The 23972-nt window shown below is 34.1% G+C and overlaps 2 protein-coding genes and 3 long non-coding RNA genes across 8 annotated transcripts; 2 read left to right on the forward strand and 3 right to left on the reverse strand.

The window, feature by feature from the left end:
* Positions 1–363: 363 nt before the first annotated feature.
* LOC131617424 (uncharacterized) lies at positions 364–2782 on the reverse strand. Its single transcript, XR_009288579.1, has 3 exons — positions 2314–2782; positions 1749–1850; positions 364–461 (listed from the first exon to the last, which is right to left on the reverse strand). It is a non-coding gene; the product is annotated as an uncharacterized LOC131617424 (long non-coding RNA).
* A 4439-nt stretch (positions 2783–7221) lies between these two features.
* On the forward strand, positions 7222–9067 carry LOC131620778 (UDP-glycosyltransferase 87A1-like). The gene is made up of 2 exons (XM_058891937.1): positions 7222–7826; positions 7911–9067. Exons 1-2 carry the CDS (start codon positions 7337–7339, stop codon positions 8816–8818), a joined length of 1398 nt encoding a protein of 465 aa, XP_058747920.1. The 5' UTR covers positions 7222–7336; the 3' UTR covers positions 8819–9067.
* A 112-nt stretch (positions 9068–9179) lies between these two features.
* On the reverse strand, positions 9180–10551 carry LOC131620779 (uncharacterized). The gene is made up of 2 exons (XR_009289281.1): positions 10177–10551; positions 9180–9745 (listed from the first exon to the last, which is right to left on the reverse strand). It is a non-coding gene; the product is annotated as an uncharacterized LOC131620779 (long non-coding RNA).
* Positions 10552–15993: 5442 nt separating this feature from the next.
* On the reverse strand, positions 15994–17781 carry LOC131620783 (uncharacterized). The gene is made up of 3 exons (XR_009289282.1): positions 17499–17781; positions 16623–17066; positions 15994–16536 (listed from the first exon to the last, which is right to left on the reverse strand). It is a non-coding gene; the product is annotated as an uncharacterized LOC131620783 (long non-coding RNA).
* Positions 17782–17997: 216 nt separating this feature from the next.
* Positions 17998–23600, forward strand: LOC131620781 (uncharacterized). Of its 4 annotated transcripts, none has more exons than XM_058891939.1 (4): positions 17998–19241; positions 21436–21768; positions 21897–22001; positions 22950–23600. In XM_058891939.1, exons 2-4 carry the CDS (start codon positions 21721–21723, stop codon positions 23514–23516), a joined length of 720 nt encoding a protein of 239 aa, XP_058747922.1. In that variant the 5' UTR covers positions 17998–19241; positions 21436–21720; the 3' UTR covers positions 23517–23600. The 4 variants fall into 4 exon arrangements, with proteins under 4 accessions (XP_058747922.1, XP_058747923.1, XP_058747924.1 ...); XM_058891940.1 differs by having other exon boundaries at positions 21633–21768; XM_058891941.1 differs by having other exon boundaries at positions 17998–18482; positions 21633–21768.
* The last annotated feature ends 372 nt before the right edge of the window (positions 23601–23972 follow it).

Genomic DNA, 23972 nt, shown 5'->3' on the forward strand with positions numbered 1-23972 from the left:
TACAGTTTGACACTTATCAATAACCTTATTCGCAAATTTCAACTTCAATTTTCAAAACAAATAAGTATTAGATTTAAGGAACAAACGACGTAACACCCTTCTAACCCCACGGAACAAATAATATAATTTTAGAGTAAACATGAAACAAGGATGTTACAAATCAAAATAAATAAATAAAATGCCAATTCAATTGTCATGTCTTTTTAAGGAAACACATTCACATATCCAATAAATCATGTTCAACACAGCAGAAAATAATTTTTACATGAATAACAAAATCATAAGTTCATCAATCCATGAAACATAGTCCCACAAAAACAATGAAATAAGAGTTCATTCAACAACTCTAAAACAAATGCCCCCCCCCAGTGTTACAAGACTAGAGCATGACACCGACGCGAAAACTAACGGACTAGCATACAAGCTATCCTCACCAAAGCACAATGTCGCTACTCTTCAATCTGAAAATATCAACATGTAAGGGTGAGACACATTCACAATTAACAAATGTTATGAGTTTATAAACAACAAAATTTTATAATTATATTGTTCATCCTATCATACATATTCCAGATTTTAGTATGATTTACACATCAATCCATACGATACAACCAACACGGTTCATCACAACACATTATAACATTGGACACCTTCCATTCATATTATAATCAACATACATAACAATGCAATGAGACATTATGCATGTGGTACCAATTCATCATGGGATTAACCCATCAAACCGATCTAACCATCACCAGAATACGACCATGCCGAGAACTAATTCTTCACAATGGGAATTAGCCTCCACTGATCCAAACATCACCGGGATTCAGACACCAAAATGATTATGAATGCATGCAAAACATATAACATACTCATCATCACACCGATCAAGATGAACAAAATCATCTCATTATACTCACTGATAGCACACCGAGTTCAGTATGTTCATGTTCAGCATCATTCAACAATCAATTATACATATACACAACAATTATAACATTCATAACACAACCATGTTCTTACAACATTACCTCATCTATCACATATATCAAACACATACACCTGATATATAACCGCATCATAACAAAATAAAATCGGGATTTTAAAATAAAATTGAGCCACTTCCCGTTACACCATTTTATTATATAAAATATTTAATCACTTTTCAAACGCCTAAAACAGCGCTTAAAACGGATATATGATTTGAAAGATATGAATTTTTAAAATAATTTTCCAAAAAGTATCAGGTGTAACCGGTTACAGCATTGGCGTTACCCGGCTACGCCTTTACGTCAACCTATTCACTATTTTCCAAAACTCGCCTGTAATCGATTACAACATGGCTAGTAACCGGTTATAGTACTCAAAATGCCCAATTTAACCATTTTACACTGCTATAATCGGTTACAGCATGACTGTTACCTGGTTACAACGCACTCGGTAGCAGAAAAACACAATTTGACAGCACTTTCTCTCATCCAATTTCGATCCAAATCGTACCAAATTCAATACAGCACCAAAACAAAATTAATTCATGTATTTTAACATATTTCTAACACACCTAGAGGTCAATTAACATCAAGGATCATTCCATAACATTCAAATGCATCAAAATCATAAAATTGACCTTAAAGTTCCAAAACCCCAAAACCTATAACATACAAAATTGGAATAAACCAACCCACCTAACCAATCCTATTATTCATAATCCCATAATAGATGATAATCGGATTAGTCTCCCTTACCTTAGCCAAAATTCTTGATTCTTCTTCTTCCTCTTTCTCCGCTCTTTTACGTTCTTTGCTCTTCTCCTCTTTTGCTTCTATTTCCCTTTTCTTTCCAATTTTCTTATTTTATGAAAAATAAAATAATAGTTAGTAAGGCCTACTCCAATTAGCACCCCCTTTCTACTAACCATCACACCAAGCCTAATTACTATATTTTCATAATTTCTCCAATAATCTAATAAAATGCCAATCAATCCAATAATTAATTTAAATTCCAATTAATTAAATAATGGAAAATACATGGTGTTACAAATGATGGTAAAAAAAAACTCCTTTTAGCACTTGGGACAACAACCTATCTGCTCCAGCATATAGAGCATCGACGACAATAAGTTTGTCACTTGTATGTATATTATTGTGAATAAATATCAAAACCACTCAATTTGTACGTACTTGCAATATACATAACTTGGAATTTTGATACATAAAACAAAATTGTTATCGGACGAGTAACAAATAGAATATACAAAAAAACATATGCGCAAAATATTGAGTAGATCGGAAAAATATTAAAATAACTAACCAAAGACTGTGTTGATAGGGTTCATGGCGATTTGGAATAGAGTGATAAAAAACATCTGGAGAATGATGGAAGTTCTGCACCTAATAAGCCGCCTGTCTAAAATAGGCTAAAAGAAGGTAAGGAAACACAAGAAGAGTAAATGCAATTTGTACCGACAAGACTGGAAAGTTGGATAAGTCAATAGATAAAGCTTTTGTCCCTGAAATCAATCATCAAAAGTTGTCGAATTTCAAATTAATAACTCATATGCCCAAATCAAATAGTTATGAAAAGGAAACCTGTCGGTTATGCTGAGCAAGATACTGACAATTGCATGTTATGGTACTCACAATCGTGTCCTGCAAGAATGAGTAAACATTTAGGAAAAAAGAAAAGAGACAGCTTAATAGACACTGCAATTTGGTTAATCTCATTCATCAAACCTTTGGATTTGTGCAAACCTTTATAGACACTGCAAAATAATTAATTATAGACAAAAACATAAATGTTATATGTATGCAATATAAAAATCATTTCATTCAAAATGGATCTGAATTTAAGAGAATTTGTTACTCTTGAATAACTAAAAATCATTATGTTCTAATGGATCTAATAGAAATCAATTTACCGCCCCTGTGACTCTTAAATAGTTCCAAATTTTTAAAGCGGAAAATAGTATTGGAGATATTTCCCCATCGCCAATTGTGAACGAACAAACAAGTATATAAATATGAAAAAAGTGTCTTACTGAAATGTCATTTGTATCTTGAAATCCCTTTAAATGTAAGAAGCTCATTTATCAAATGTAGATTAAGCTGAGTTGCCTGTAGAATCAACAAAAGGTCACATGATTAAAATGAGATAAAAATTTTCTGCAGATTTCAAAGATACAGCTCACAAGTAAACATTACATATATCAAAATCTAAAGGAAAAAACTTAAAAGCAGAAGCCACAAACATTTACAAATTTTTTTTTTGCAAAATGATTTGTGCTTACCGCTCCATCTAATGATTGAATAGCACTATTGACCTCTTCAGCACTACCGAAAGTCACAAATCCAAAGCCTATAGACCTTCCACTACATATCGAAAGCTCGCTGCAAACAATCTCGCCGCCGATTTTCCACCACATATTTTCCCCTTTTTAGATCCCCTTTTTATTGAAGCAACACGGTGATGCAATCCAAGCAAAATCTGAAGAAAAACTTAAATCATTTGTAAACCAAGTTATGTGCATAAACAATTTCAAATGCTAAAATCCAAAATTTCCAATCAGCCATATCTACCTCAAAATAATACTTCTTAATCTCCATTTCAACATCAAGCCCAGTACGAAATCCTAAAATATGATTCCACGGTAACAAACCCTAAACTCTGCACATATTTAATAAAGATTGTAAAATACCTGCACATATAAACGACACCGCAAGAAAAAAAGAGAAAGTTAAAATCGAACCTCTTTTAGAATATTAATTATCTTTCGTCGCAATCAACACTGACAAATCATCATAAACACACTATCAACGAATCTTCCTCCTTCCGCGTCAGCCAATACCACTCAAACTGAAACAACAAACACTAAATCAAAATCAAAATTGACACTGACAAATCCTCAATAATAAAAATCTCGAAAGGTCTCACCATGTCGCTACTGTTGGAAGGGTGTAGTAGCAGTGCAGAAAGGGTAGCAGTTTTAAAGAACTCAGGAGCTGACGAAGGTTGGGAGAGAAAAGACGAAACAATGATAAAGTAGAAGTAAAATAGTGTTAGAAAGAAATGACCTTTAGAAAAATGAGAAAAAGGTGTAGAAGCGGGAATACATGCAGATGAGACATTTCGGGACAATGTTTAGAAAAGCCGAGTTTCAATGTTCCAAGGGTTGTAGGATATCGATGAATGGTTGGCAAGATGAAGTTGCTCAGTTTGGATATAGAGGAAAGAAAAGCTTGTTTCCAGAAACTATACATTTTTCTCTCAGTGAAGTAGTTCAATAGTTACGTTAGGGGCATGAAAAGATCAACTTCTGTTTTACCGAACCTTTCATCCCTTTTGGTTTCTTGCCGAAGTATACCTTTAACCTCCATCGTGTTTTCGCCTATCTCCGTCAATAGCTACCAGGTGCTCGCAGTAGCAACTTCAAGTCCATCTTCTCCAACATTTGGGCCAGAGCTTTGGAACAGTAAACATGATGTTCGTCCACCACCAGAACCCCCACCACCAGAAGCTTCGGATCTGCTGGAACATGATGTTTGGGTATCTGTTTTTGTTGTTTTGTTAATGGTTATTATGTTCAATGTTATTTTGGTTTTATGTTTGATTCAATGGTATGTGTTGCTCTTTTATTTTGACTACTTTAAGAGTGTTGTCAAGGTGTTTTTTGTAATGCCCCAAAGAGGTTTGGATGTAGGTAATGTATTCTTGATAAAAAATCTTAGTGTAGGCTTTGCAAATCTGACTTTTTTTTTCCGTCATTGAATGCTTCTCCATGGGATGGTGAATTTTATCAAGATAGAGAACCTTTATAATCGAACTGAGTGTGATAAAGCCAAAAATATAATTCGTAACTGGATAAATTTTAAGATTGTGGTTCCAAAACTCCTTCTTATCTTGTGGAAGATTGTTGCAGAGTGGTTTGGATTAGAAAATTTCTTTGCCAACCTCCCTACCTTCTAGTCCACCTCTGGTGAAAACTCCATACTACCCCTGACTTCGGAAATGAACTTCCGAAATGCAAGGAAAAAGGTGGTTTCGGAGATGCATCTCCGAAAACGCCTTTTTTTTTTTGAAAAAATTGTCTTATTTCGGAAGTTCATTTCCGAAAACGACATTTCGGAAATGAACTTCCGAAATACTGCGCGTTTTGCAGATTTATCAAAACACTCCCCCTCCCCAAACATTTTACCCTAATTCAAATCAAAACACAACCCCTCTTCAAATTTTCTGCAAAAAGCAAGTGTAAGATCAAAGAGATTGCCCAAGTCTTCTTCCAATCTCAACCAAACTCATCATCAAACACTAATTGGTAAGTTTATCATTGTTTTTTCAAGTTTTAGATCTATTTGAATAAACTCTATTAAGGTGTTTAGAAACTGAAAAAATCACATTAAGATAGGTTAGTACTGATATTAGGATGTTTAGTAGGCATAAAAATAGTTTTGGTGTAGGTTTTTTGGGTCTGCCATTGGAGGTTGCAGAGAAGCTTTGCGCAGGGGTGTTTCGGAAGTTCATTTCCAAAAACACCTCCATCCCAGTTTTCGGAAATGAACTTCCGAACTGTATCAGAAGTGCATTTTATTTTGTCTCGCATATTAATCGATTTCGATTGTTTATAGGAACTTGTCAGGCAACCAACCAGCACGCATCAGACACTATCACCGCGGCTGCGCTCTCTGGTGCTGGTACATGCATGTGGTAGGCGGTGCATGCTTTGTGGACAAGAGTGCCAGGCCCACGGCTTCCACATCGATCCTGCGTACGTTGACGCCATGCCCAGGGCCGCCAGATACGCTCTCCAGAGGGGGAACGATGCGGTGGGACCATACCGTTTGTACTTGGACCGCACGATGCACGACGACGTCACCTGGAGGCCGTTCGCCGACTACGTTCAGATTGTCCCCTTTGACGATATTGCTTTATATTCAGGCTGGTTGGCATGCGGGACCGGCATCATGGTCCGGTATCTCCCTGAGCGGTGCATGCGTCAGTTCGGATTCGTGCAGCGGATACCCAGGTCACCCTTTGAGGCTGCTCCCGACAGAGTGACCCGAGTGCAGCTCACTGCCATATGGGCGGAGTGGCAGCAGCATGTGGTACCGCAGGAGTACCGTCTCACTCGGGTCACACAGGACTGGCACAGTGAGGAGGGGTACGTCACATGGTTCTACCGGGTGTCCCATCCTCTGCTGAGACCCGACGTTCCCGGCGCTCCTAGGCCAGCACATGAGGAGATCCTGGAGAACCAGTAGGTCGAGGATGACCACGCCATTGATCTCATGCCGATCTGCCAGCGGATAGAGATGCTTGGGCGGGACGCATTGGATCGAGGTGTCGTTCATCAGGGCGGTCCAGAGGCAGTCGCCGTGATGGAGATGATCGTCACTGATGCGGACCGTGCGGCGGGGTACAGGCGGCAGAGGAGGGCCCAGGGTGAGAGGGTTAGGCACACCCAGTAGTGGTCGGGTTTATTTATTTTTTGATATTCGGATTGTATCTTTCGCACAGTATTATTATTATTTTCAGTTTGTATATATTATTTGGATTGGATTTATCATATTAGTATTTTCAGTTTATCTGTTGCTTATTTTATTTGGCGTTTGCGTTTAATTAAAATGTGAGACTGTTTAAGAAAAAACATAAAAAAAACACAGTTTCTGCATAATTCGGAAGTTCATTTCCGAATTCACCCCCATGAGGTGTTTTCGGAAGTTCATCTCCGAAGACACCCCCCATGAGGTGTTTTCGGAGATGCACTTCCGAATTGTGGAAATTTTTTTAAAAAAAAAACGCTTCGGAAGTTCATTTCCGAAGCAGGGGTATTTTGGGATTTTTGCTGGGGATGACCCCATAGGGAGGTGGCTAAAGAAAAAACCTTGGATTAAAGAATTAAATGGAGGATGCTCCATTAGGTTTTCTTTTCTTAAAGTATATCGTCCAAATCTTAATTAGCTTTGCTATTAATATTGTTTGTAAAATGTGAATGGAAAATGCAATGCTATTAATCTTAATTATGTTTCTATAAAGAAAAAAGTTATCTATATGGATATGGTGTAGCATAAGGTGTATGGAAAAAGGAGCGTACAAATAGCACATCTCTACAAATAATAAAAAGTTAGGCGCAAGTTTAATATTTTAAGGTACGGAAATGAAATGTTAGAATATAAATTACAAATATGAAAAGGGATCCGACAATCTCATATCATTAACTACAGTTTCAATTATTTCGTGCACGGAAACAAGAATAAGACTCAAACCTTCTTAAAGTCTTCCCCTTTAGCCTCTCACCAAAAGTATCAAACCTCACAGCCATTCCTCTCCCAAAACTTCAATGGAAGCACCACCTACTTCCTTCAACCATGTTGTTGCCATTCCTTATCCTGCACGAGGCCACGTCAATCCAATGATGAACCTATGCAAGCTCCTTGTCTCCAACAACAACAGCATCCTCGTCACCTTTGTAGTCACCGAGGAATGGTTAAGCTTCATCTCCTCAGAACCAAAACCCGACAAAATAATCTTCCGTTCTATCCCTAACGTTATTCCCTCCGAACTCACTCGCGGCCGTGACCATCCTGCTTTCATAGAAGCTGTCATGACAAAGATGGAGGAACCGTTTGAGAAGGTGCTCAACCTACTTCTACTTGACCACCCTCCTTCAATCATTGTGTATGATACTTACTTGTATTGGGTTGTTGGAGTCGGAAACCGAAAGAATATACCGGTAGCATCATTTTGGACAATGCCTGCTTCTATTTTTTCTATTTTGTTGCACCAACATCTTTTGGAACTAAATGGTCACTCTCCTTTGAATCTTTCAGGTAACCATATTCTTAAACTTGTTGATATAAGTTAGTTCTTTATGTTTACTTAATTTATATTTAATAGTAAATGATGCAAAACAGAAAACGGCGATGAACGTGTAAATTATATTCCTGGAGTTTCCTCAACGCGCTTAGCGGAATTACCTTGTTTTCACTTCTATGATAGTAACGAAAACAAACGAATGACGCAGATGCTTTTGAAAGGTTTTGAGTGGATTCACAAAGCACAGTATCTTCTAATTTCTTCAATATATGAGCTAGAATCTCAAGCAATTGATACCTTAAAATCAAAATTGTCCATACCAATTTACACGATTGGTCCTACCATACCATACATTAGCCTAAAAGACAGTCCCAAACCAAACACTAACAATAGCTACATTGAGTGGCTAGATTCACAACCAATTGGTTCTGTTCTTTACATAGCACAGGGAAGTTTCTTTTCAGCTTCAAGTGAACAAATTGGTGAAATTGCAAGTGCTTTATGTGAAAGCAATGTTCGATTTTTGTGGATAGCACGTAGTGAAGCTTCAAGGTTGAGACAAATATGTGGAAACAAGGGATTGGTTTTGGAATGGTGTGACCAATTGAGAGTGTTGTCACATTCTTCTATTGGTGGATTTTGGTCACATTGTGGTTGGAATTCTACTAAGGAAAGTGTTATTTCGGGAGTACCGTTTTTGACTTTTCCAATTGTTTTTGACCAACCATTTAATAGTAAGATGATAGTAGATGATTGGATGGTTGGATTGAGAGTTAAAGAAAATGTTAAGGAAAATGTTTTGGTTAAGAAAAGTGAAATTGTAAAAGTAGTGTGTGAACTTATGGATTTGAATAGTGATCTTACAAAGGGTATTAGGGAAAGAAGTAGAAAGCTTCAAAAGATATGTTGTGATGCAATGGGAGATGGTGGCTCAGCAGACACTGATTTGAAAGCCTTCATTGGTGATATAATAATGCATTCTTCTTCAAAGTTCACACATGCTTAAGGGTCCACTTCCTGGAGTGAAGTCTCTGTCTCAATAATATTTTGATTTGTACTTTATTAGTAATATTTATGTTTGTTTGTTATTTATTGTTATTGAAACAAATTATTTCTGTGGTACATTGTACTGTCCGAAGAAATGCTAGGCCTCTTTTGTATTTCTCTGTCACGTCACGTATTTCTGTTGTACCAAGTACACTGTAAAGTGTATATAAAGACAACCATATAGAAACAAACAACAAATTGAATCCAATTTGATTTTTGCCACCCCGTCAATTTTAGAGTATCTTTAATTAACGAGACAAAGTATCTTCAAAGTCAACTAAACACTGTCATTGAAAAATAAATATAGTATCTAAAAGAAATTAACATCCATCATTTTAACAACTTTCATTTAACATCAAGTGTCATCATTTTAACAACTTTCATTTAACATCAAGTGTCATCATTTTAACAACGGTTCAGGTTGATGCGGGAATAAGTACTAACGGTACCATAGCTTTTGGGAGTGTAATCCGGGATCGAGAGCAGAAGACTGTTACCGCGGCGTGTAAGAAGGAAGATATGGTGGTGAATCCACTTACTGCGGAGCTGTTGGCAATCAGGTGGGGGCTGGGGGTTGCTCAGGAGTTGAAGCTTCGCAGGATCCTGCTGCAATCGGATGCACTCGAAGCAGTTGATTGTATTAACGGCTGCCTCCACATCGCTGCGATGGAGCATATTGCAGAGGACTGCAGACTGATGCTGAAATCTTTTAATTTTGCTGTTGTGTTATTTATTCCTAGAGGCTAGAAGCTTAAATGTTGATGCCCATAATTTAGTTGGAATAGGGAAAAGGTTGGGTTCTAGGACCTGGCTGGGATATTATCCTTCTGAATTTGTTGCTGTACAAACTCTTTGATTTCTAATGTTAATTGAAATCTGGTTCTTACTGTCAAAAAAAAAAAAATGTCATCATCGATTGGATTCAAGCATTTAAACGTCAACAAATGTCAATCAACAAACAACAACAACAACATTACCATCACAATTATTTCAATTAAGCAATTATCATCAATTATCAATTGTTTATGAACACAACTCAACATAAACAATTTTCATCATTCAAATTTATTCAACAACAACAACCTATGAAGAACACCTTCAACAATTTGATTCAATTATCCAATTAAGCTAAATCAACACAACAACAACCCTTTATTTCAATTCTTTTCAACAACCCCATCATTTGCATCAACATTTGAATTCAATTATCATGTTCAACCATTAATATCAATATTCATCATCATCATCAATTAACATCTCAACAAACAACAATTAAATTCCAAATTTAAGATCCACATAGAATTCAAGAAAAATTACCGAATCAAGATCAAAGAGGATGTTGGAGAGTTGCAATCGGAGAAGGATTGTGCGCGGTGCCGAAATCACGAGGAGGAAGCGACCGGAAAACGAGCGGGAGAAGGAGGAGTAGCTGTGAGTCCGCGACGATCTTGGCCGTGTGCGGAGGTGCATTTGCCGGAGGGAGTCTCACCGTGAAAGGGCGGCTCGAGCAGCGGCTCTATGGTGGTGGTGTACGCGGCTGAAGGGAAGAGGAAAGGAGAAGAAATTTCAAGGTTTTGATGATTTTCTTTGTTGAATGTTCTTGGTGAATGTATGAAGTTGTTAGAAAATTGGCCAAGTTCTTGAAGAAAATGTGTTTTTGATTCGAGAGAATGAAGAGAGAGAAGAAAGGAAGTGTTTTTGATTTTGGGGAAAATTGTGACCAAATGACAAAATTGAGGGAAACGCTTTTCGGTGCGAATGTCGGACTCGAGACCAACGACAAATCGAAGATGATGAAATTTGTGAACCGTTGTTGCCGGAACAGACTCAATCCGATAAACGGTGAAGAAGCTATGCTTGTTTGAACGGTGAGAAATTCATCTGGTCATCTGAGGTGGAAAACTCAATTGTGCAGAATTTTCGTGCGTACCGCTCAAAGAATGCGACGAAACTCGATCTTCCGATCAAAATCCGAACCGGAGGTCTGAAGATAAATCAAAGCCGACAAAATTTGTGAAAGAATGTCGCTGAAATGGGATTGATACGATAAAAATTGAGAGAGTTATACAATTTTAAATCTTGTCGCACAGTGCCCGAAAACGCATTTCGACAGATAAATCATGATGCTTTTGCAATATTGTTGAATTTCTGGTGCAAAATTGGTCTTAGGTCCCAACATACGAAATGTCAGGGATATCAAGATTTATGAACGGATAAAGGGTGCGAGAGTTATGAATTTTTGATCGTCCAGAAGACTGCAGCTCAACACATTTTCTCACTGTAAAACCTCAAGTAAATTGCGAATTCAAGGACCTTTGGCATATGGCTCGCTTCAAAATGATACTCTGGTCAGAAGTTATGAATGTTCAAATATTTGAAAGACAGTGGAACGGTAAATTCAAATCTCATGTAATTGGTACTTTCAGACATCTTCCTCAAAGAATTGGCTTCCGGCCTGATCACGAAAGATGTAGAGAATGTCAAAAAAAGTCTTGTCATCGTGAGAACCAAGCTAATACAATCTTCCAGTCGAAAGTTACGAATTTTGCACTTGTACCGTAAAAACAGACTTTTGAACCAAACTGTCTTGAAGTAATGGAAACTTGATGACACGCAAATACATCGTTTATTTGACTTGATTAGTGCATGTTTTCTAGTTGTTTTGATTTACATTTGCACTATTATATTGGTATTTAGTTTGTTTTCAGGTGCTTAGCCATTTAAGAGGTGTGTGCGAAGAAACGAAGCAAAACAGGCGAAAAAACGGAAGAAAAGGAGCAATTTGCACACTAGACGTTTTTCGACTGTTTTGGCCATAACTCCTAAATCGTAAATCAGAATGACGCCCTGTTCGAAGCATTGGAAAGCTAACACAGAGATCTATAATCATGGAAAATATGAAGGCCGCGGGCGCGGTCTTCCTCAACTGAAACTCAAACTGCCACAATCCCATGATCTTTCCATTTTCAAAGGCCGCGGGCGCGGTCCTGGCCTCGGCGGGCTCCATATTCGCATTTTGTTTCCCGCTCAAAATAAGTTGGATGGCACTCTTGTAAAAGCACACTTCTCAACTCTTCTATAAATAGCTGCTTCACTTCATTTCTCTTCATCCAAGCGTAGTTACATACTTAAGCCATATATTGTCAGATTTTATAAGTGATAATCCCTTCACATCGAAGAGTTATCACACCATTGATAGTGTCTGTAATCGAGTTTGGATCACTTTGATAGAAGTTAATCCCGCCGCCATTTCTAGTTGCATTTACTTTCCCGTTGTGCAAGATTAAAGACTCCGTTTGGAGCAGGTTCTTAATACAGTCTTACTTTTATTTAATTGTTTTTGTCTTGCACTCGCTTTAATTGATTTATTATCTTGCTTGCCTTTATTTCCATTTCATTTACATGCTTTATATTATTTAATCACTTTGTCTTACATTGCTTTAATTACTTTATTTTCTGCCTTTCTTTTATTATCATGTTCAACCGCTTTTATATGTTTATCTTTATTTTCATGTCTGGCTAAACTTTTAAAGGTTAGAATGTAAGGATCTTTGTCATGATAATGTTCCAAATGTTGTATTAATAGAAACACTGTTGGGGATGTTTTAACTTTTAACTCAAGTTTTCTGTACTTAGCTAATTTATGGATAAGATCGAAAGTTGTTCATTCTAAAGATTAAACTTGATTAGTTTTTAACCGAACAAAAAGGGCGAAAGCGTTTTGTCTAGTTAATTAGGAATCTTTAACATATTTAGAAAACGATTTTAAAACTGTTTTCGGACGCGTCTATAGGTTTGAAATAAGATTCTTGGCCTAAAGCCAAGAATCTCTTTAAGTTATTCTTTCCAAGTCAAAATCACTTTTTTTACTAAGTTAAAGAAACTAATTTCTTAAAAATAGGTATGCATCTTTTACGCGGTAAGCACCTTTTATCGATATCTCTTTGTTTCATATTTCAAGTACTTGATTAATTTTTCTAGAATTGAACAATAAATTATGTCAAAGTGCTCTTAGAATTTTCATATCCTCACTTGGGTCATCTTTAACTTTAGTTTCTTTTATAGGTTAAGGACTTTTAACATTGGAACCGACTTTCATACCATGCTTCAGGCGCGACTACAACTCAGTTGCAATATTATATTATCCAATAAGAGAATTCACTTTGAGGGGAGTATTAACAACCGATAATTTGTTTCATAAACTTTTCAAATGAATAACATTTTAAACTTTTGGTTCATTGTGGTTTATACAAAGATTAAGACAACAATTTATCTTAAATTATTCATTTGAACTTCTGGTTCACTTTTTCAGCCGCTTATTCTCTCCCTCTAATATTGGGAAAATTAATTTCTCAATAAATAATCAGCCTACAAGACTGCAATCAACTATTCAATTATTGGATCAAGATATATCCTCAAATACGATATTCATATAAAACACATTTTCCCTAATATTCTTTCAAGACTTGTCTTAGTGTACTATATTGAAGCAATTGAATTATACACAACACATCCAAAAGTTTACTTAGATGAGAAGTATTAGGTTATTAACCTAAAATAATTATAAGTTAAGGGGAGAATTAACATATGATAACTTGTTGGCTTAATGCGAATAAATATCGAAATATTCATGGTTGTGTGTTTTCAACGTATAATTTATAACTTATGATCTCATAAGTATCGGTCATGTAATTAATAACTTTAGACGTCTAAAGAATGAATCTTTAAGTCTATTTTTTTAATGAACATATGCTACAAGATGTTCGATATCAAATTTAATAATATATGTGATACTTATCAAGAATATTTTGAAAAATTAAAAAATTGAGATCTTAGTCTACGAAAACAACTTCACAAACTTATGGTTGTGAATAAGAAATAAACATTTGCATGATATTTTCATTGATGCAATAATTAATGTCATAAAAAACTCAATTTTTTAGAATTTTATTTTCCTTTAGAAACACACAAAATATATTGGATTGAAGAAACTTCTGGTTATTCAATATTAGTTTTCACATTATAATACATATTCATGATCTTTTAGTTGAGAAAATAATTTCACAAACTTCTAGTTGTGAGTAGACAACAAATATATGCATGATCTTTTAGTCGATACAATAATTAATATCATAAAATGTTTAAACCGTCTACAAGATTGGTGTATTAATTCACAAATATCAACTTACATATATTATATAAAAACTCAACTTATAAAAAATTTAATTTCCTTTAGGAACATACAAAACTTATTAGATTGAAGAAACTTTGGGTTCTTCAATAATAATTTTTGCAGCATAATACATTCAAGATGACTCAACCAATTTTGTCAACAACACACTTAAGTGTGATTTGTAAATTTCTGGTTTACAATAATACATATGATTTTATTCTTCTTATTTGCGTCATTCCATAGTAACTAATTAAATCATTTGTATAAAATATATTCATATAAATTGATGACATACAATTTAATTTAATTTTTTATATTTAAATCAAATGTTTCTAAATTTTGCTAATAATCACATAGTACATAAAAACACATTAATTATAATAACACAAATTAATAATAAATTCATATGTCAATCTTAAGAAATTAGTCACAACATTATAACATTCCGTTATAAAATAAATATTAAATTAATCATATTAATTTTGTCAATTAATAATTTATAACAAATTAATAATATTTAGTTAAAAAATATATATTTTTTAAATATGAATAAATTTACAATTATAAATATTTTTTTAAGTAATTATTCAGGATTTCAATCACAAATCTTTTATTAATAAAAATAACAATATTTTTAATATATCTTTTTAAAATTTGTTAGTATTATTGATTTAATCCTTTTGGATACTTTAATATTATTGATATAATCTTTCTGGGATTGTTTAATGATGAATTTTTCTAGAATATATGAAAATCGTCATTAATACTATTCTGACCTCAAGAGATAATCTTTCTTTGATCAATGCATAAAATAAATAGTTTTTTGAACAATCCTATAGGGAATTAGGGATCCTTTATAATGTATATAATTATTTTTTGAGAGATAGGTAATAAATCTTCAAACAATAATAAAGATATATATATTTTTCGTGCAACCCTCAGAGAATGCTTTATGAGTAAGTTCTTCGAGAACTATAAAACAAATTATTATTTTTTTATCTTTCATAAGTTGTTGATAAGCTCTTCAGAAACTATATAAAAATTATTATTTTGCTTTCCTTCAGTATGCTTGATAAATTTTTCAGAAACTATATGATAAATTATTAATTTGCTCTCCTGCAAGGCTGGTTGATAAGTTCTTCAGAAACTATATAATAAACTCAATATTATCCTTCAGAGATATTTAATAAGTTCTTCGGAAACTATATAACAAATTCATTACTATTCTTCAGGGATATTTGTTAAGTTTTTTATGAACTATATAACAAACAAATTGTTTTATAATCTTTCAGAGATTATTTGATAATTTAATAGATATAATATTAAAAGGAGAAAACTTAGGTACAATTCTTTATGTGTGGTTCTTACTATTTTTCAATGAAAATATGACAAATATACATAAATATGATTTAGTGAGTGAAAATAGGAAAAATTTACATACGTGTAACAGGAAATTATACACTTGTCACATATTCATTGGAAAATAGTGAGAACCACACCTAAAGAATTGTACCTAAGTTTTGTCCATATTAAAATTCAACATGGCTAATGAAAAAGCATAAAATAATAAAATAATATTACATCTAATAATTAGGGCTTCAATTTTTTTCAACTTTGGTAGAGTTTCTTATTATATTATTCATTTTCTGAGAGTGGGTGATTTTGATACAATATGAGTCATATTTACAGGACATTTGTAATAAATAAAAAATAAACATAAAATCTCCTAATTTCCTAATTGATAGACATCCATAATCATACCATTTATAACACACATAGAAATTTCAACATAATAATAATAATAATAATAATAATAATAATAATAATAATAATAATAATAAATTATTTATTTGTGGTTCACATTTAATTAATTTTTCTAAACTTAAAGTTAAAAGTATCTATTATCAAATTTCTAATAACACTTTAACTTTAATTTCTTATCATTGTTGATTCAAGTTTACACTTGATAAATTTTTAAGTTTACTAATAATATATTCATAAAAGAATTGTGTGGAAAAAAAAAAAGAGAAAAATGAAAGAAGATGAAAAAAAGAGAATTGGTTGGATACAAACCCAAATTTAAAGAAGGGTTAAATGCAATTCACCCCCTGCCATTAGGGCGAGATTCGGTTTTGCCCCCTGAAGTTTTTTTTTTACGAAAGCCCCCTTATAAAAGTTATAAGCAAGTTTTACCACACCCTTTTACTTCAAATGCTGATTGGATTTTGACCAATTGGCTTATGTGGCATTAGCATTTGAAATAAAAAAGAAAATTTGAAATAAAAAAGATGCTGACTGTGTAATAAATTGTTAGTGCTTTATATTTTGAAAATTAAAACACCTTCCATGATAAACTACGCAGTCAGCAACAGTCTCTCTCTTGTTCATCACACGTTATGCTCTCTCTACTTCTCAAAATGTGAAGAATTCTTGGCCGTGACACGACAGACAATAAACTGCAAAAGTAATTATTCTTTTCTCCTTCAACTCTTCCAGCTTTTTTCCTAGAATGATTTTTACTTGAATTTTAAACTTATTCCATACAAAATTGTCTAGAACACAAGAGAAGTCGCAGATCGAGACTACTCACCGGAGTCGACGAACCTTCATTGCATAGAGGTGATTGTGACGATAAGCGAGTAGTGACTGACTTCCGTGTCAGCGATGAAGCGGATCAAAAATTAGTTGCTCCAGAAAATTTATGACTTGAAGAGTAAAGTTTCAGTTCTAAGTTCTAACCATTCATTCTTTGCAGCCAGAACCATTTTCAATTATATTATTCTTAACACATTCAAATTGATACAACTTAAACCAATAAGTAGTTTGTAGAAGCAGTTCATGAAGCTATTGCAAAGCTATTTTTTCATTGTTCAACATGTAAAGTAGCATAAGCATTGTGAAAAATCTATGTTTCCAAACTTACAAGCACCATAATCTGCATGCTCACTACTGATGCAGACTACATGACATGCATACACATGACAACCATAACTAAATCTTGTATTCTGTGCAATTCTGCAAATTCCTGCTTTCACTTCAACACATAAAAGGAAAATAATAATATAGAAGAGTAAGAACATGAACACTATGTAGAGTTTACTAGAAGAAAAAGTCATATGATTTCTAAATGTAAAGTTCTCCACTAAAGTTTCCAGCATAATGTGTGTCAAGGCAAATATATCATATAGATAAAGATGACAAAGCTAGTTGAGTTTGTAAGCTATTCATTTATTTTGATTTTCTATTCACTAATATCAATTTTTTAGAGAAGCCAAAAACCCTTTTTTTCACTGCTAGTAAACCATATAACATGTAAACCATGTATTTGCATAGTCTTCTTCACATATTAACCATATAACATGTAAATCCAACAAAATCTATTTTCTATCTGTTTTTTTTGTTAATTTCAGTATCAATAGGTTTGGGAAATAAGGAAGAGAAGATAAAACCGAATCGGAGCCATTACCATACTATGCAAAGTCAGATCTGCACTCAACACCGACCGGCTACCAAGTTCCTTTCGATCTGACCTCCCGAACAGCCACCAGCCGAACTAATGTTTCGGATCTCACTCGCCGCTGCAACCTTGTCGTCCGACCACTGTCTCCACCTCTTAGTAGAAGAAAGTGATGGAGATGGATGAAACTGAAGCTAATTCAAGTTCCATTGATAAAGGAGTTTATAACATTTTGAGGTTGAAGAAAGTGATGGAGATGGATGAACTGAAGCTTCACGTTAGCCAATTTTCTTTTTTATTTCAAATTTTCTTTTTTATTTCAAATGCTAATGCCACATAAGCCAATTGGTCAAAATCCAGTCAGCATTTGAAGTAAAAAGGTGTGGTAAAACTTGCTTATAACTTTTATAAGGGGGCTTTCGTAAAAAAAAAACTTCAGGGGGGCAAAACCGAATCTCGCCCTAATGGCGGGGGGTGAATTGCATTTAACCCTTTAAAGAAAGTAAAACAACTATAGCCTATAGAAATACTTAACATATGTATTTATTCATTCCATCTTCTTTCACTCTCCCAAAAGTAGAAAACATTATCTCAACCAACCATCACCACTCACGTGGTAGCTTAACCATACCCAGGAAGTATCAAACCTCACAGCCATTCCTCTTCCAAAACTTCAATGGCTACTTCCTTCAACCACGTTGTTGCTATGCCTTATCCTGCACGAGGCCACATCAATCCCATGATGAACCTATGCAAGCTCCTTGCCTCTAACAACAACAACATCCTCGTAACCTTTGTTGTCACCGAAGAATGGTTAAGCTTCATCTCCTCCGAACCAAAACCCGACAACATAAGCTTCCGTTCTATCCCTAATGTTATTCCCTCCGAACTCACTCGCGGCCGCGACCATCCTGCCTTCATAGAAGCTGTCATGACAAAGATGGAGGAACCGTTTGATGAGCTACCACTACAAGAAAAAAGCTGATTTGCTGGGTGAGTTTGCCAGGTGATATACACCTTACAAATTATTGCAGTTGCGGGGTGCGTATCACCTCTCAACCTAGTTTTTTTTTAAAAAATATATATAAATGTTTTTCCATCTCGCAAAGTGTGGAGGGAAGGTTGAAATTTTGAAAAAAAATGTTGCAGAATGTTAACCACCCCGCAATAATGTTCTAAAAAAATTATTGAAAAATCAAGTATTATATTTATTGAAAAGTCAGGGTGGCAGGTGAGCAGTTGATGAATTTACTGACACAAAAGTTGCGGAGTGCAATACACCTCGCAAGTCTCAACGCTTTTGTGCGTTGCGGGGTGGGATGCACCTGGCAAGTTTCCTAATAAAATTGGGGGAAAAATTAAATCTGGAAATTAATGGTGATACATAGTAGTGGGGACATGTGTCAGACAGGTAAGTTGCGGGGTGAATAGCACGCGGCAAGTCTGATGGTCAAAAATATTGGCTGGGAGTTTTCCACCCCGCAAACTTTTCCTAATAATCACACGTATCCCTTCCATTTCCCCAGTTTCAGTCTCAGACATTAGAACCATTTCTTCCTCTCTCTCTCGTTTCACCAAAAAATACTCACCGCAAACCTCACCAAAAACCCTAAAAATCACATTTTTTCTCCAAATCAACACATCAAGACTCATTGTAAAGTTGCCGGGTTCAAAATATATTTCTGTTGCTGCGTTTTAACTCTATTAGGCGTTGTGTTTCTTCTCATTTTCTTCATCCAACCCATTATTAAGGTACACATATGAACTGATTTATTTGCAATTGATTGTATGAAGTAGTTTTAATTATTATTTTTATTGATGAAATTTGTATGATTTTTGTTTATAAATATGTTAAAAGGTTCAAATATTATCACTAATTTAATTTAGGGTTTTCTAATTAGAAATTAGGATATGATAATTTTGTTTAAGAAGTTATGAAATTAGGATATGTAATTTTGTTGATGAAATTATTGGGTTTACTTGATAGTTGATGTTCTTGGACTCTGTTTTTATTGAAAAATGGTTGAAGAAAATACTATGAGAGAAAATGGTGTCGGTGAAGGAGAGTTGTGCTCCTCACACTACCACGTCACTTAGGTTATCTATCTATCTAAGATTGAATTTAGATGGTTGGATTAAGATTAAACAGTTAGGAATGATTTCCGTTACTACAGGGAAGCTAGGTTCCTATGTGTGTACTTTTTGAGACAATACGTGAGAACGAGGGATGCAAAGGAGTGATCTCAAAGTTTTTATTTTAGAGTTGATCTAAGTCTGAGTGAGTTGAAAGTGGGGTTCAGGCTATTTGGTAGACACACACAATGTTGTTTTTATAGTGCAGTTCAGGCTATAAAACATTGTTGACTCTCCCACCCCTGATCTCCAGATATATCCATGGCATTTTTCGCTCCTGTACCCTGTCCATGACCACCCATTTGCAGAAACACCTTCTCCTCAGCAACTCTGAAAAATTGGGGTTGCACTTTGTAAATTGGGAACTCCACCGATTGATGGTGATTGTGAGGTTGGTTCCTCTTTGTAAGGGTAGTATAATAAAGTGATTTCAGCATTAGTAAGGCTCTGATAATAAAAATGTTACGTTTAAGGAGTATATTTTTACAGCCGGGCTGGTATGGTTACCCACGATTTCAATTTGTTGAACCGCACCCGCCCTATTGAACCCGTACGAAACTGTCTATTGGACCCGTGAAACCGACAATCCGTGTACATCCGACCCAATTTGGTTTTTTACAAACGGTTGACGCGGATTGGGCCGGTTTTCGGGTTCTTGTCCAGCCCTACACACAACCATTCATTTCAATTCCACCACATACAAAATTACACCTAATAAATTTTTATTAATTCACCATCTTATTATATATATATATATATATATATATATATATATATATATATATATATATATATATATATATATATATATATATATATATATATATATGTATATATATTATGTATCTATATCTATATACTATAATACATCTTTCTCCTTCTGATGTCTGGTACCAGTAGAACTAGGTAATAGTGCCACTGCCAGAATAAATAAATCTCTCAGTAAAAACGAAATACCAACATCAAATTATTGTTTCATGCACTATTGCATCACAGAAGTAATAACTCTCTTCTTACTATAACAGAGACTCAAAATCCACTAATAATTACTATATATATATATATATATATATATATTGTGGGTGAGAGAATATATTATTGTTGATACTGTAGATGGTCAGGCATTAGTAATTATATTTTACCCCAAAAGCTGAGAGACTTCATATATTACTTAACCTTTGTTGCATTGCATTGCTAAGGAAGACTTTTATTTTTTTTTTATAATTTTCTTTATAATGAAGCTAATATTAAAGTTTGAGATATAGTTATGAAGATGAAAGCAACATATTTGTAGTAAAGTAATTGTAAGATATGTGATGAAGAACAAACATGAAATGACAGTAGGTAGAATGCAAGAGGGTGTAACATTACTATATTATTTCCAAATGAAATGATGTGAATATGAAAGATTGAAAAGAAAGTTGAAGAAGAAAATGTAGCTATATTTGCTTCATGACTTTAGTTACATGCATGCTTTTGGTCATTTGGGAAAAAGATTCAAACTATCTTTAATCAGTTCAAGTGTTAAATTAATTTTTTCTTTGATATAAGTAAACTATCTAAAATAAAAACACATACTTTTTTTTTTTTAAATAATAACTTGACATCTCCTTTTTTTTGATGGATATGGCATTTATGGATAGTCTCTCATGTTTAAACATAGAATTATATAATTGATATTATAGTCTAATATGATTACTATGTTTAAACATAAAATTATATAATTGATATAATTGACCAAAATTCCCGAATTGGTTAATTGATTAATATGTTTTGCGATTATTATAATGGATATGATATTGTAAACGTGCAGTATGGAAAATTACAAATTCTATCGTAGTTGGATGTACGATCGTATGTATGCTGGGAGACGTGGACTTAAACCACTTTTTGAGGAAGGAGTTAAATTGTTTATTACATGGGCATTTCTTTCTTATATATTATTAAGCATATGCACATGTTTCCATTTTTTTAAATTTGATTAATACTTATTTAAATTTTGGTTTTTAGTTTTGTGCCAAGTAGGCCTCCTGCAGTTAGCATAAAGGAAGTCATCCAAGAGTTGTATAAAGCACCTTGGAAGACTTTCGGACAACTTATGAAGAAGGATCCTGAATTATATAAACGTTGGTTCGACAAATTTCGGGTATAATATTTTCTTTAAGCGATTAATTTTTTTCTTCTAATTATGGCGTATATGGCGTATGCTTATTTTCGAAACTGAACGATTTCGGGTATAATATTTTCTTATTGAATTGTGTATGGCAAGAGAAGTGTGTATGGCGTATGAGAAGAGCTCCATTAATGCAAGAGCTTCACGAGAGGACTTATCGGGGAAGAGATGGAGAGTATTGCGACGACCGTGCTAGAGATACTCAAGTAAGATGATATTAATATTTCTTCTCTTTGGTAAATTTTACCTCTCATTAGTTTGGAATGCTAAGTTAGTGAGTTTGATCCCTTTAGGGAAGGGTTATTCCTATTAGTATTCTGGATTCTGGATATGTTTTTGTTGTATTTATATCTGATTCTGATATGGGATCAGTTATTTTAGGACCTACCATTGAACTTAACTATTTTTCATATGAACAATAACCAAATAGTTTGAACCATGTAAGGAGTTTTACTAGTAAGAACCTGGAAGTAGTTTAGACCCATCTATTGAATGGTATCCGGAGGTAGCTGAGAGGCCAAGGTTTCCAAAAGTAACCGCGACGAGGTTGTTGTAGCCATGGACATGTTGAATTCAGTTTGTATTTGGTAGGTAGCAGTATGTATCTTGCGTTGAGTGGTGGAGGGGAGAGATTGTGTTGTGTTCAGTTTTGGTAGGTAGCAGTATGTTTCTTTTACTATTTCATCTCTTTGCTTTTAATTTTTCTTTTATGATTTCATCTTTGTTTTTCAATTTTACGCTCAATTTTGGTATCATAATTTTAATCTCACAATTTCATCTCTCCGATTTTTTTAGACTATATGTTTTTGTTGTATTTATATCTGATTCTTTTTTTAATACAAGCATGTTAATTGCTAACTAAATTTTTTAATATATGATGATATCCTTGTTGTTGATGTTTGAATAAAATTGTGTGATGACTTGTTGGTTTATGTGTATCTCTTCATAGAACCCCATGCTATTTATTAAGTTTTGATGCTGCCTCTATTTTTCTCATGTGATCCAATAAGTGCATATTTAAGGTTTCTTGAAGTTTAGTTTGATGGCTTCATATTAAAGGTTATATTTAGTTTTCTTTTCTATGGAATGACATTTAGTTTTCTTTTCTATATTTTTTATGTATGCATTTAATGTATTTATTTATGTATGTGTAGGCGGAGTACCAAAGGTTGAAGAAGGAGTTTTTAGCTAAACATCCTGAGTTAGGCGGTCCACGTGGACGATATCCTCTTGATCCAGCTATTGATCAGTATTTGTGGTTGCAAGCAAGTAAGGGAAAGAAGAGAAATGGAAAAATTTATGCTGCAGGGCCTTTAGCTAGCAACTACAAAAAAGGGGATAGGTATTCTTTATTTAGGAGAATTGCAGACGGGGAAGGATCTTCACGTCCTCCGACATTAACCCCTGAAATAACTGAAACAATTAAACAACTAGCTCAGAGTGAAGCAGCACGTGAAAATGAAACATTGAGAAAAAAACAAATGGAGTTGGAGGAAGCATTGAGACTTTCACAAGAGCAAATGATGCTTACTCAACAACAAATTCAACAACAAGTGCAACAACAAATACAACAACAAATGCAACAACAAATGCAACAAATGCAACAATTCTTTCGACAACAATATGGTGGTGGTGGATTTGGAGCGGGTGGTAACCAAAGAGTAGTAGACGAGAATGATGAACAAAACGAAAATAATGCGGACGACCCGGATCCTTTGTGAATATTATTTTGAATTTAAATATTTTGGATAATCATGAATTTCTTTATATTAAATATGCATTTCTTTATATTAATTATGCATTTCTTTATATTAATTATGAATTTCTTTATATTAAGTATGAAATTAAATATTTAGAATTAACTATAAATTTAGTATTTTTTTAAAAAAATGAATTTTAATTATTTATTATATTTATATTATTCTAAATATTTAGAATAATATAAATATTTTTTTTTACTATATATGTTACTACTTGCGACGTGAATTAAACAAGGTATGTCAAAATAATTGCCAGGTGAAATCCACCCTGCAAATATTAAATATTCAACTATTGCTGAATGCATCTCACCCCGCAAGTTGCCTAACACACTCTCTGTCACAAAGTACGAAGTTGGCAGAACTTATTGGAAAGCGTGTTTGCGGGGTGCTATACACCTAGCAAAGTTGCGGGGTGAA

This window comes from Vicia villosa, linkage group LG7 (genome assembly GCF_029867415.1).
Source record: "Vicia villosa cultivar HV-30 ecotype Madison, WI linkage group LG7, Vvil1.0, whole genome shotgun sequence".
NCBI classification, from domain to species: Eukaryota; Viridiplantae; Streptophyta; class Magnoliopsida; order Fabales; family Fabaceae; genus Vicia; species Vicia villosa.

Coding starts and splice junctions, on each gene's coding strand:
- LOC131620778 (XM_058891937.1), top strand. CDS start 7,337: ATGGAAGCACCACCTACTTCCTTCAACCATGTTGTTGCCATTCCTTAT. Junction 7,827..7,910: donor CTCTCCTTTGAATCTTTCAG/GTAACCATATTC, acceptor GATGCAAAACAG/AAAACGGCGATGAACGTGTA.
- LOC131620781 (XM_058891939.1), top strand. CDS start 21,721: ATGAAGAAGGATCCTGAATTATATAAACGTTGGTTCGACAAATTTCGG. Junction 21,769..21,896: donor GTTGGTTCGACAAATTTCGG/GTATAATATTTT, acceptor TGGCAAGAGAAG/TGTGTATGGCGTATGAGAAG. Junction 22,002..22,949: donor ACCGTGCTAGAGATACTCAA/GTAAGATGATAT, acceptor ATGTATGTGTAG/GCGGAGTACCAAAGGTTGAA.